The 13,535-nt window shown below is 34.8% G+C and overlaps 1 protein-coding gene across 6 annotated transcripts in view; it reads right to left on the minus strand.

Annotated features, from left to right (window-relative positions):
- The window catches only part of PRKCZ (protein kinase C zeta), a 71,424-nt gene that overhangs the window by 55,165 nt on the left and 2,724 nt on the right, over positions 1-13,535 (minus strand). For all 6 annotated transcript variants that reach the window (XM_075773242.1, XM_075773239.1, XM_075773241.1 and 3 more), the window contains 3 exons: positions 8,970-9,091; positions 2,001-2,090; positions 1,540-1,590 (listed from right to left, as the gene is read on the minus strand). In XM_075773242.1, the coding sequence (XP_075629357.1) occupies positions 1,540-1,590; positions 2,001-2,090; positions 8,970-9,091 (263 nt within the window). The remainder of the gene's footprint in view (positions 1-1,539; positions 1,591-2,000; positions 2,091-8,969; positions 9,092-13,535) is intronic.

The raw sequence follows: 13,535 nt of genomic DNA on the forward strand, positions 1-13,535 counted from the left end.
AGATATTTTCAACCTGTTAAGCTAAACTGCAAAGTGACAGCATAGTAAAACCTATACATTTTCAAGAGTAAAATACAACTGCGCAGTCCTCACTTGACTTTTAACTCATGGACAAACAAGTATTGAAATAAATTTTATTGCTTGCACATACAGTAGAAGTACATTATGTGATTAGTAAGATGGACTGGTTGCCCATTTCCTTGTTGAAACTTAAGCAAAATTAGTAAAAAAGCCACTGAGGTAGTATCTGGATAGATATAAGAAAGTACAAACAAGAACATTAGACAAGGCATGAAAAAAACTCAGATATACAGAAAATAGTATAATGGAAACAGCTACAGAAATGCTTGCTTGGCTCACCCTAAAAATAAACTGAGAAGACCACATAGATACCTTCTTTTTCCTTCTGAAAAAAATGAAGTGTTTCAAGGAAAATAATTTATTTAATACTTCTAATCAGTGTAGAAAACAGTCTTATTTTCTCTAACTGGCTGAACAAGGACAGCAGACTGTTCACATTTACTTTCTTTCTAAAAGACAACTTTAATAACCTAGTCACAACATGAAAACTTGTCTGCTTTTTACATTTAACCTTTCATCTACAGTAGTTTAAATGTAAAAAAAAATCATATTTAAGCTGTAATATTTTGGTATTTAATCCATCTTACTAAATTTCAGTAAAAGTTCTCAATAGAACAATTATTAGCATATTAGTATTATTTTTCTAATTAAAAATGTTATAACTATTGACCACTGCATACACATTTTTAGCCAGTCTGTCAGCGTAGATCCCGATCAACTAAGTCTTCTGCTAGTATGCATGATTTGCTTTTATCAGCAATTAATTTTATCTGCTCTTGTATCTTCCAAAGAGAAGAGCAAAGGTCCTTCATTCTTTCAGTAAGCTTTTACTCATACTACTACGACTAGCCAAGCATCATCCGGTAACTCTGTTACCCAATTATTCGCATTCCTTTCTTTAACATTTACAAAGATAGAAACTAATGCACTGATGAGATCCCTCCAAATGAAAAGTGGCTATATAGCTATTCACTCCTTTTATCCCTGTACAGTTTAAGCTATTGAAATACAGGTAAACCGTACCAATTGTACTCTTCCTTTAGAGGTTTATCTACCTTTCACAGGAGTTTTTAATGAGATTAATAATCTTTTTATAAAAGAGGCTGTATCTCCCTCTTCTTCAGTACATCACTTCTTTTCCCTGAAAGTTAAGAAACCAAAAGAACCACAAAAGCAAAGGACCACATTCAAATATGCATCTAAAATCCTGACCTGTTTTCCTCCCAACATATCAGCTGCTGGAAACCAGTATTAATCCTCAAAAACATTAAAACAGTACTACAATGTTGATTTATATAATTTCTCTATTGATATAATATCAAACATTTTACATTCTATTAAGAAACCACAAAAGGATATACATGTACGTAACACTAGCTTATGCAAGTCTTTCAAGGTATTTCTTTTCCACGTGACGGAAAAAATTGAGCTAAAAGTTGATAACATTTTAGTACTCACTATCTTCTCCTGGACAAGGCATGCCGGGTTTCTCTGGAATACTTGGGAAAACTAAAAGAAAAACATTAGATTTTTAAGGTAAAATATTCTCAGTAATACTTTTTCATTGGTTCTTGAATATATTTACACAGAGACAGTTTCTGGAAGCCTTTAAATAATTCTGCATGAGAAATAACGTAATCAAATTGGGTCTGTACTGGTAAGATCTTATACTTCACTACAGCATTAACAAATCCGCGCAGTTTAGAACTTTAAGCCCCCTCAAAGTCTACTGTATAGCTTCAGCTTTGGGCTCCACCCCCAGAAGAACCCTTCCTTCTTACATCATCAAACTATAGGGCACCATCTAGACAAAGAAGAATGTTATTTGATGGGCAAAGGAGTGGTTCCAATCTCACATTTAAGAAGCTGCTAGGATTATCAACAAATGCATAGAGGCTCTTGAGCTGTGTAATACTTGCCATGAATAATCAGCCCTTCATCTCTGTTTTGACAATACAAACGGAAGGCTTCTTCCAGTTCCATCTGAGATGAGATAGTACATGGGTCACCTAACAAAAAAGCAATACGTACACAAATTTATGACTGAAGAATTAACTGGAGAATTTCAATTAGTCAGTAAGAAATGTACCAGCCTCCAGGATTGCTTTTCTTTCAATCATCTGATATTAAACTGGCATTTTGATCACAGCCAATAAATATATACAACAAAAAAATTTTTCCTTCCAATTTTATCAAAACTGAGTAGATAGAAATAGACTACAGTGGTTTGCAAGGAGACAACAAAATACAAAGTGAATAGATATGCTTAAAGATCTTTAACACATGACAGAAAAAAACCCATGATCAATTCCTAGTAACCTGAAAATTTAAGTTCAATTCAAAATTAATTTACTGTTAAAGACCCACTGTCTTACTACCCTAACTTCACTGACTGCAGAACCATTAGAAGTTATGAACATACACATAGATTCTAATTGATTCTCTTTTGCTAGACTGATAGAAAAACAATCTATGATTACAAAGTGTAAAAAAATAAGATACACAGATTAAGATTACGGATGGAATAAAAATATGCCTACAGTGATGTAGAAATACAATTAACGTAGAATTAATTTCTCTCTAAAAGTCTCCAGGCTTTCTGGTTTGGTTTGCTTATATGTTTTGAGGAAAATAAGTTCATGTTTTCTTCTTTTAACTTAGAAGAAAACAGAAGAAAAAAAAATCATAAAACCTGCCTAGCTACAAACAAGCGCCTCTCAGAAAAAGATGTATCAAGCCTTAGTTTCTATGACTGTCTTCTGTATCCACATCCTTTAGTAGCAGATTCAACAAACCAAGCTTTTAAAAGTTCACAAACAGGCAACATGCCAGCTGCAATTTAAAGTATATTCTGAAGAGCTTAACTACTAAAATAAGTAAAACAGAAAAACCCACACACCCCAAACTACAAGATATAATTCTGGATGAAATTAACAGGGAAAAGAATAAAATAAATGAAGACACAACCATTACCAGACACTAAGGCCTGGGCTCAAGTACAATGCCTTAGCCACACCTTATTACCATTTCTCTGTGACCTACACCATTAGCTTTATATTAAGAAAATATGCAGGTATGCAAGTATTCAGTCATATGAGTACCCCAAAAACATTATTAACTAGTACAAACAGGAAGACTGAAAACTACCTGTGGTATAGATATTAGCTTTTAAGCAGTGAAAATAAAGAACTCCATTTCTCTGAAGCTCTGAAGGAAAGACAGCTCAAAGATTCTCAGCTAACGGAACAGACTTCTATATGATTTGCAAGTAGTAATATGACACATTGGTGATGTTCCATAAAAAAAACCCCTGAATTTGTTGGTGCCAAAGAAACAAAGCACTGGAAAAGCTGCATGGGAGAACTGGGAGCTAAGCCACAAGACCCCATTACTGATACCTGTATTTTAGAAGACCTTTCCAAGGTATAAATCCTAGTCAGTTTAAGTGAGGACATTTTTACTTAAACTTCTGAATTGAAAATAATACAGGAATACATCTCTGGTAAACAGAAGCGCTGTTTTAGTAGCCCATCATAACCTCTAGATCAGTTGCCTCCAAACTTTTTTGACAGCACAGCCCATCATTAAAAATTTTTAATACAAATCCCTCTTCTGATTTTGGCTGGGATACCATTAACTTTCTTCATAGTAGCTACTACAGAGTTATGCTTTGGATTTATGCTGAAAACCATGTAGGTAACACAGGGATGTTTTTGTTACTGCTGAGCAATGCTTACACAGCATCAAGGCCTTTTCTGCCTCTCCATCCTGCAACCAAGGAGTCTAGAGGTGCACAAAAGGTTGGGAGTGGATGCAGCCAGGACAGCTGACCCCCATGACCAAAGGGATATTCCATACCAATGATGTCATGCTCGGCAATAAAGAGCTGGGGGAAGAAGGAAAGAGAGGACATGCTCAGAGCGATGGCATTTGTCTTCCCAAGTAACTGTAATGCATGATGGAGCCGTGCTTTCCTGAAGATGACTGAACACCTGCCTGCCCGTGGGAAGCAGTGAATGAATTCCTTGTTTTGTTTTGCTTGTGTGCACAACTTTTGTTTTACCTATTAAACTGTCTTTATCTTAACCTATGAGTTCTCACTTTTATTCTCCTGATTCTCTCCCCTGTCCTGCTGGGGGAGAGTGAATAAGCAACTATGTGGTGCTTAGTTACCAGCTGGGTTTAAGCCACAACCCCCAACATATATACTTTATAAAGTATATATTACTAAAACATACATAAAAATAGGAAAGTTAAAAGGATGAGATAAACATAAAAAATTTTAAATACCTTTATTAGTGTTACAAAAAACTTACCTCAAAATATTAAAAAATTCAAAATATTTTTAGTGAGAGCTACGTGACTGAACATGCTTCATGACTTTTGAAAAATCTTGGTTTAACATTTTATGACACAGCAATTCAGAGATCTGGTTCTAAGCTCAGTTTACTTCAATACTTGATTTTAATGGTGTCATAGCTAAAAAAGATACCCCAAAGATACATAGATCCAAATGAAAGAAGGCATCATTGGCTGTGCTTACTAAATCATAATACTCATTCTTCAATCCCATCCACCATTTATGCAAAGATTTTGTGGCATTCGGTTAGTAAATTTACATCATCTCCGATGTCAATCAGCTTTTCTTGCAAACTTATCTGAAAGTGTTAGTTTAACAAAAGGGTTCAAAACCCACTGAACCTGTTTGGAACAGTTTTTAACAAGTTAGAAAACTGTTTCCAAGTTTAAGTGTACAGATGGAACAACAGAAATATCTCCAAATAGCCATTTTCAAAATGCTCTCTCCATATCACACAGGTTCCTTTACAAAAGCAGTTACTTTGTCAGTCATTAGGATTAGATTTTTAGAAAATAACTGCTAGGTAGCATACTACTGACAGCCACTTATTAACACAGCTAGTATCCATGTATTTGGAACACTTATGTTTTTGTAAAAGAAAAATTCTAACTCATCTTCCATTTTAACAACTCTTAAGCACTTTGCTGCAAGATAACCACCTAACCTCTGCTAGGTACAAAAGTTTTGTGGTCATCCTCCAACTTAGTACAAAGTATTATAAACACTGTACTAGCTAAAGCTCTTGGGTTTATAAAATTAATCACACTGATGACATCCTGTAGCACTCTGCGTGCTTCCAATTCCTTTGCTGCAATAGCTTGCCTACGAATGATGCAGTGGATAAGTTTCATGTGCAGTGCTCTCTCTGTAACCTTACCCCAGAATCCTTTTTCATTCCAGTCAAATCAGTCTGTCAGTGGAGACTTACACGGTTTTTCCAAAACACATTGTTTTTATTAAAGTCATTTACTGTGTTGAGGTTGTATCTTTTCCAGTACATCTTTCTTGCCTTCAGCAACTCACAAAAAATACATCTTCACATATCTCATTATTGAAACAGAATCTAGCAAATACTGTAAGTTGAAACATGCTAGAAACCTCTGCGCTTTCATCCAACCATACAGCAAACTTCCCGCTCTGCACAGTTTAATACTTACTTCTTCAAACCTTCAGCAATATCTTCTATGCATCTTCCAACAGTACTTTCTGACAAAAGGAATGCATTTCAGTTTGCCCCCATCTTGTTTTCTGTACATTATTCCAGCCATTTTTACCATGAGAGGAAGAACAAGTGTTTCCCCAATGGCATGTGGCTTTTTGTCTTCTGCTATTAAGTAAGAAGCCTCAAAACTGGCTTCTAAAAATCTAACATGAAGTTCAGTAAAGTTTTGTAAAGTACTAAATTTGGTATCACAAGAATTAAAACATCAGTGAAAAAAAAAGAGGTAGAGTTTGTCTTGTTCTGGATACTTAGTTTTCAAATGTCTTCCAATCATGATGGCTTCATACTATCATTAGCTATTACTTCAAAACACAACATACACTTAGGGTGGGGTTCATCATTAAAAATAGTGTATGTAAATACATATTTCAAATACTGTTCTTGGTAATTCTGAATCTTTTTTACTGACTTCTTGTCAGATCCAATTAGATAGTTCATTTTATCCTGTAGCAAGGCTGACAGTTCACACTTAAGAGTAGCAGAGACATCAGCTCCACCATTTTCTTGTTGTCTGCTTGTGCTCACATTATTAGCATTACCTTGTGAGGGTTATTTTAGTTAAAACTAGGTGATTAATCCATAAATCCACTTAACCAGACACACGTAAACTGCAGTACGTCACAATGCACTGGAATAGAGCAAATGAGTGAGGGTGTCACTCTCAATCCCTGCAACTTTGTCAAATACCCACTCTTCCTGCAGCACACCTTGCCCACCGTATGTACCAAGTGATGACACCAGTGTCAATCCATATATTAAAAATCAAGAAAAAGCTTATTTTAAAAAAAATCTTATTTTTTAAAAAGATACACCCCAGGTACATCTACCCCTCTTTGAAGGCCACTGCTCTTGATGATCTATAAATGCTGCAATAATGCAACATGAAAGACAAAATTATTTGTACTGCAAAGCAACAATTTGTATTCCTTACATGTTCATGGGATTTTATTATGAGTTATTCATAGTGCAAACATTTTTGATCTTGTCAAAAACAGAGAAACACTAAAAAAACCCAACAGAAAATTCATTTTCTCCAGCTCTTTGGCAGGTTTTCTTTACTCATTAAGCCATCAGCAATTGTTTGCTTGAAGTTAGTTCAAAGAACATCTGATTGTGCAGTCAAAGGAACTTAAATTACACATGGCACTAAGTGGAAACATTCACTCATATGCAGAAATAGGATACCTCGTAAAACATGTGAGGATTGAGGGCAGCCAAACCAGCACATTGGTTGAAACTTAACAACTTAGAATTGGGAATTAAAAAAGGGTTGTTCAGGTATGTATTTAACCAAGACTAGAAGAAAATGTTATTAGAACTGCAACTACCAAATTTCTTTTAAGTAAACCTCAGAAAGCCAATGCAACAGATAAGAAAGCCTCATGAGTTCCGAGGTGGAGGATTTTAAGACATTACTGTTAACTGGTTTTTGGGTTGGTTCTTTCCTACAATCATCTTCCTTTTATTAGCAGTCATGCAGTTCAAATAGCTAAGCACATGCAATGTAATTCTCCATACACTTCTGATCAGGTTACCTTTTATTAGACTGCCATGAAACTGAGGGTTAGAAAACTGAAGTTAGTACAGTTGCCTCTGCCTTGGTAATCAGACAATAAAGAGTAAAATTTTCAAGTAATTGATACTACTCCTTGGTATCTTAAGAGGACTGAATCTTTGAGTACAAGCTACCTCCTTCCTCAATCATTATTTTGAAATTCCATTCACCCATCAAATGACACTACTCAGCTAAGAGAGAAGTATAGACTATTATTGAAAAGAACATAGTTACAAACATTAGCCAAACCAGTTTAGTATTTTTTTTCATCTTTCCGCATTCAGTTCCAGGAGTTCTGCTGCAGACCACGACTTTGGTAAGGTGCAACAGGAAAATAACCGAGCACCCGTGCAGTTGTATAATTGCATGGTAGCTGTTCTCAACCTACTTGTCAAGAGTTCTGCCCATCATGATTAACAGATGCACTACACTCCCGTTAAATCATAAATATACACGTACATTCCAAAAGGAAGCAAAAAAAGTAGCAAAGGCCCTCAGTGTCAAGTACCTCCATTCACTACTACTTACAACAACCAGAAGGCTCTAACTTAAGGCTGCAGAGAACTACCGTATTTTGCAGCAGATATATACAAACCCATCTCACATCATGCCAGTATTCAGAGCCTATGCGAAGGGTAAGGAAAAGTAAGTTTCTCACATACAACCATTTGTGCAAGAATAATGATAAACTGTGTTACATCTGAATATAACTTAGAACAATGACATCTGGCAATATCAGCCTTTCCTGCAGGAACAGCATAAGCAGAGACTTTCACAACAAATCATTTTTTACAGGATTTTATCAACTCCACATTCTATTAAAATAAAAGTTTACATTATTTTTCCCACATACGTACACACACACCCCATTTTCTTTTTCTGGACATGACTTTAGGTACACTGGGCATTTTTCCCCCCTACCACAATAGGGAAAAATCTTATGTCGAGTTAGTTTTTTATTTAGTGCCTATTATCTTTGAAAAATGGTTCTCTGAAGTATCAGTCAAGTGGAAAAACACAAAACCAAATTCAAGTCACCTTTATTTCATGTTTGGGTATTAACAAGCAATTTTGTAGAATGCTCCTTTAAATATAGACATTTACCCTCTAGTTCTTGAACAGGGTATGTTAGCCATTAATATAATCAACACCACAATCAGTGACAACCATGCAGTTGCCAGGGACAGCCACCATAGAAAAAGAAAATCAATTATTACTGGAATTCTTAGCACCTAACCTGCACAAAATACAAAAATCCTAGAAGAGTTAAAAACAGACTTCTCATATTACAATTGCATCGCTTCTCAGAAACACATTCATTCAAGAGACAAATCACAATTCAGAAGACAAACGCCTATGACATTTTGGAAGCTGACAGGGTTAAAAACATCAAAAAGTGATCTTGTCAAAAATTTGAAATTGAGAATTTTGAGGGGTACAAAATAGGCCCATGAAAGTCTGAAATTAAAACAAACTTTGCATTCAGCATAGAAGTACAGAATAGTAAAATATTAAAATTCTACAAAGCCTTCACTTCTACAGAAGTGAATTCAAATGCAGTACAGCCTTGACATTTTGAGACTCATTTCTGAGCCCTGCTTTATAAAACAAGGTTATGTACTTTGATATTTAGAAATGAAAAGTAACTCCACAATACAAAATTTGTTTATACTGGTTTCCTCAATGCCCCTTCTTTGTACCACACTGAACAATAAACCCAAGAATGCCTAAGTAGTATTTGAGTACAATACCTTCATCATCAATCCACTTGAGGGTAATTGGCTGTTCCTGTTGTAAATTACACATCTCATGCACTTCATCACAAAGTTCATCATAGCTCATTGATGCATCCAAGTTTGTTATCAAAATGTCCCTGCATGAGATGAAATCACAAGCTTTGGTCAGAAAATATCTGCATTAGCCTGCATATTCCAACAATTCCATCTGTGGACTCCAAGCTGCAAAATCGTATTTACTGAATCAGCATTCCTCATATAAAATGCTCCCACTAACATAAATTAGTTGCCAAAAGCCACTAAGACTACTTCTCAATGTTTAACTTTTTAAAAATACCTTAGTATGGAGGAATTAACTGTGTTAATGATGTATCTTTAATGCATGTTTACCTGGGTGAGTCAAGTGCCCTTCTCATAACTATCAGTGTTTGAAGTGATGTTAAAAAAAAAAAGTAAGATTTTGTAAGACTTAAAATTTTATCCCAGTACTTCTTCCACCAGGAGATAGATGGAATCTTAATTACTGTAAAATCCTTTTAAAATGTAGGGGTTTTTCCTCACATCTGCTACATAGTTAGGAAAAAAGCTTTGATTAGGTGAATTCTCAAAAGATATCATTACAAGAAAATTCAGATAAAATCTTACTCATATTCTGCATTCTGGTTCTCTACCTTTATAGTGTTTTGAGAACATGAACCCAATATTGAACTCTGCTAATGTAAACCATACAGTATGCTCAGGCATTTGTGAGAATAACTCTTGCTACAATGAAAGCCCACAAAGTACTGCCAAAGCAGGACAAAAATAAAGAAGATTATGCAAAACAAATCTAAGGATACAAACTAGACCTCCTGTTTTCTAGGTATTTTTCAAATGACAGACTCAAGGAAATCAACTGATTAAACAAGTTCAGGAAGAAAGAGATGTACCTAAGTCATCTCAGTGCTTTCAAAACCTTCTAGGGGATAATTAGGAAACAGTTTCATAGTTAATGTCTACTGGCATATGTAATTCTTTCTGCTCTTGGTTTAATATAGTAAATATACCAGAAGTTCCTCAACATGAGTGAGATGTTTTCTAAAATGACTTGTCACACAGTATGAAAATAGGAAAACTATGTCATACTACGTATTTTGTCTACTTATGTCTTTCAACCAGAAGCTGAAAGGTACTACACTGAACCAAAAATCTTAAATTCTATGGATTTTAAATGAAACACACAAATAACTTTGCATTTTGCCTTTGCTGAGAAAATTACAGTAAGCAAAGCTCTAAAACTATTAAAGAACTGTACTAAGTTTCATATTGAGATTAAAAGCCCTGCTACCTTTTCAAGTGTGCCTTTAATCTACAATTTGTAGATTTCTCAAAGAACAGCAACTAAATAATTCTTCACAATAACAATGGAAAAAGAAATACATACACTAACTGCCAACTTGTAAAACCATATTATTGTACAACACTGAGAGCTGTCAGGTGAGGCTGAATTTAAGAACATCTCCCTCTCAAAAAAGTTCTATTTTATGCACTTACAAAAGTAAGAGACCAAACCAGTTCTCAAAGCAGTGTTTGAGGTCTGGTGCAATGTCTTGCACAAAGACAAGGTCACTAACAAATGCGGCTCATTAATGCACTACCACCAGAAGCTACTCATGGAATCAAGGAGCTATAGATCTGTGGTAACGATGGACAATCATGCTTTCACAAGTATCTAAATACTATTAAAAACTGGAACAACACAGTAAGACAATGCTCTACTATGCACACTACAAACTCCAACTAAAGCTGACAAATACTAATCAGCCTTAAACTGTTAATATTATTATAACAGACAGCACTGCCATTCTACATGTACATTAATAAATTCCATATTGGACAAAATAGCACAGCTGGAATATGCTAAATAGCACCTATCACAGATGCAAACATTAATGAGATTTATTCAAATTATCATCTCAATGATATCCATGTTCTTTTGAGCTTTACTGTATTTAATCTTAATGTCTGTATAGCTACATTATGCAACTGGGGTACAGATAAATGGAAATAATTCAGTGTTTAACACTGAAGAAACCCACAGGACACTTTGTTAGTTATCTGAAACTGGACACTACAAAGTAGTATGAAGAACTAATGACCAGTAAGTTATGTATGAGCAGCTACAGCAAGAGAATTATTCACATGGATAGATTAAATGTGTCACCATTTAGAACCAGGGTAACACATAGCAAACAATACTGCATCTATTTAAACGAACTGATTTCAAGTAATGAGGTATAAACCAGATAAACTAAGGAACTGAAATAATGAAATAAGAATTACACAAGTTTTCTTTCTTTTGCAATCTACTTATGCAGTTATTTATACTATGCTATGTTAGGAACTTTGTCACACCCAGAAACACAAATACCTGAGATACTAGGACTCCACAGAGATAGACTCAACATTCAGATGTTTTAGAACTTCCTCATGCTTAGATTTTAACTGGGATTTCAAAATGATATATTGTATTATTATTTTATTTTTTAGCAGCTACCTGAGTGAACTCATCCTTAATTCTGAAGTTGTCCAGCATAAACAAGTTCCTGTAGTTTGTCAAATTTGTTCAAAAGATGAGTGTAGTACTTTAACGGCAATACCAAGTTAATCAGTTACACAGTCTATAATGCCAAAAATAGTCAGCTCTTACAGTATTTGAGCAGTAGAGCAAAGCCAAAATTCACTGAATTTGGAACTCGTTTTGTAAATTGACAGATTAGTTGATCCCTCTCAAGTGATAATAGCATTAAACAAGCTAACATCACAGTGCGAGAACTCCAGTGATATACCAAAACTGAACAATTGAAAGAAAAGAGACTTCACAGCAAATGCAAATTACTGAATATAGTGTTGCAGGAGAAACTACAGTAGTTTATTGTAAAACATAATAATTACACATGAACTCTAAGAGCAACACAAGTATTATCATATTCCTGTGCAGTCAAGTTTTACTCCTTTCACTTTATATAAACACTATTTACCAGCAAGCTATCCCAAATTGTTTACAGTAAGTTCTATTTGTGTCTATATCACCTTCCTTTACAGAGCTAAGGCAGCTCTCCTATTGCTGTTTCAGAGAAGCATGCATATCCATGCATCTCAGTAGTACATCACACATGTATTTGAAATTCAGATGCTCTTCAACCTAAGCCTATGTATAACATTTCAGAGGTGCAGGACAAAACTATGGAGCAGAAAATAATTATTAGCGATGGCAAATACATGGTACACATCTTTCACCCGGAGTTCATAAAGCAGTTTACATGCATCTATTAAATAACCAAAACAAAACCATAATGCAGATTAATAGTAACAAAACCCAATTGATCTGCATTAACCATTACGAACACATTTCAGAAATTACTGAGCAGCAGAAACAATGAACCACCGGATGCAGTCCCACTTACTTCCGTACATGGATTTCTTGTAATTATTACTTCAAGCAGCAAGTGTCGGTATTTAAGACATAAGTTTTGACATGAATTCTCACCACTAAAGGCTAGAAACTGAAGCCAGCTAAAGTAAAAACAAATACATTTCTATACTAATTTATGAGAAAACTGGCATTTACCAAATTAATACAATTGCTCTAGAATTCTAAACTCAGGATCTCAAACTACTTGGCACTGACCAGGTAGATAAGTTTAACAGGAAAGCATTTTGTTTTCAATAGAATTTGGTGGAATGACTTTCATAATTACATTATATTTAATTCAAAATAACATTTTTCTACACCTCAGTGTAAGAACAACCACAGTAGCAGCAATGTTTACTTATTTAACAGTAAAACATCAGAAAAGATGGCTGAGGTCACTTATTAAGTGGCAGTAAGTTCTATCTAAATACTTCAAGTCTAAGGATTTACTTGGGCCAAATATTTAACTCTTCAAATGACTTAAAGTTAGGGCTTGGAGGAAGACAGGAGAGACCAAAGCAACAAGCAAATCAATTCGGTTAAACATGTCTGAATAAACAAATTTCATGGTGAAGTCAAAATCTTCCTGACTACTGACAATTGACCAAAGTCATAAAGGATCATGACTTTCTTATTATTGTCTTGAATCAGAGCTGCAAAAATAAGCATTGTGAAGATAACTGAAGCAGCTGCGTTAACATCTCATTGCCCTTCAAGCTGCAGTAGTCAAATTACTGGTATGGGAGCAGGGGAACCAGCTATCAAAAATTTAAAAGGCAAGCTATGTAAGAGTTTACTTTCTGTTTTCCTGTTGTGAATAAATACTAAGAGTGTGAGTTTGATTTATTTCGTTTTAATCACTTGTAACTGAGTCTTCAAGCAGCTTGCACAAGTTCATCTACACTTACTGCTAACTTGCAATCTAAGTAAAATTCCCTCATTTTTCATATTTACCCAAGTAATGCCAATAATAATCCCTCCTAAGATTTCTATAAAATAAATGAAACCCAACAAAACCAATGGCACCCACTTATTTCAAGACTTACGTATCTATCCACAAAGAAACACCTCCTCCAATTTTCCAAGACAGAAAGTGCTGTAAGTTAAAATAGTATCTAAAAATCCTC

This window comes from Balearica regulorum, chromosome 21 (assembly GCF_011004875.1).
Source record: "Balearica regulorum gibbericeps isolate bBalReg1 chromosome 21, bBalReg1.pri, whole genome shotgun sequence".
Taxonomy (NCBI): domain Eukaryota; kingdom Metazoa; phylum Chordata; class Aves; order Gruiformes; family Gruidae; genus Balearica; species Balearica regulorum.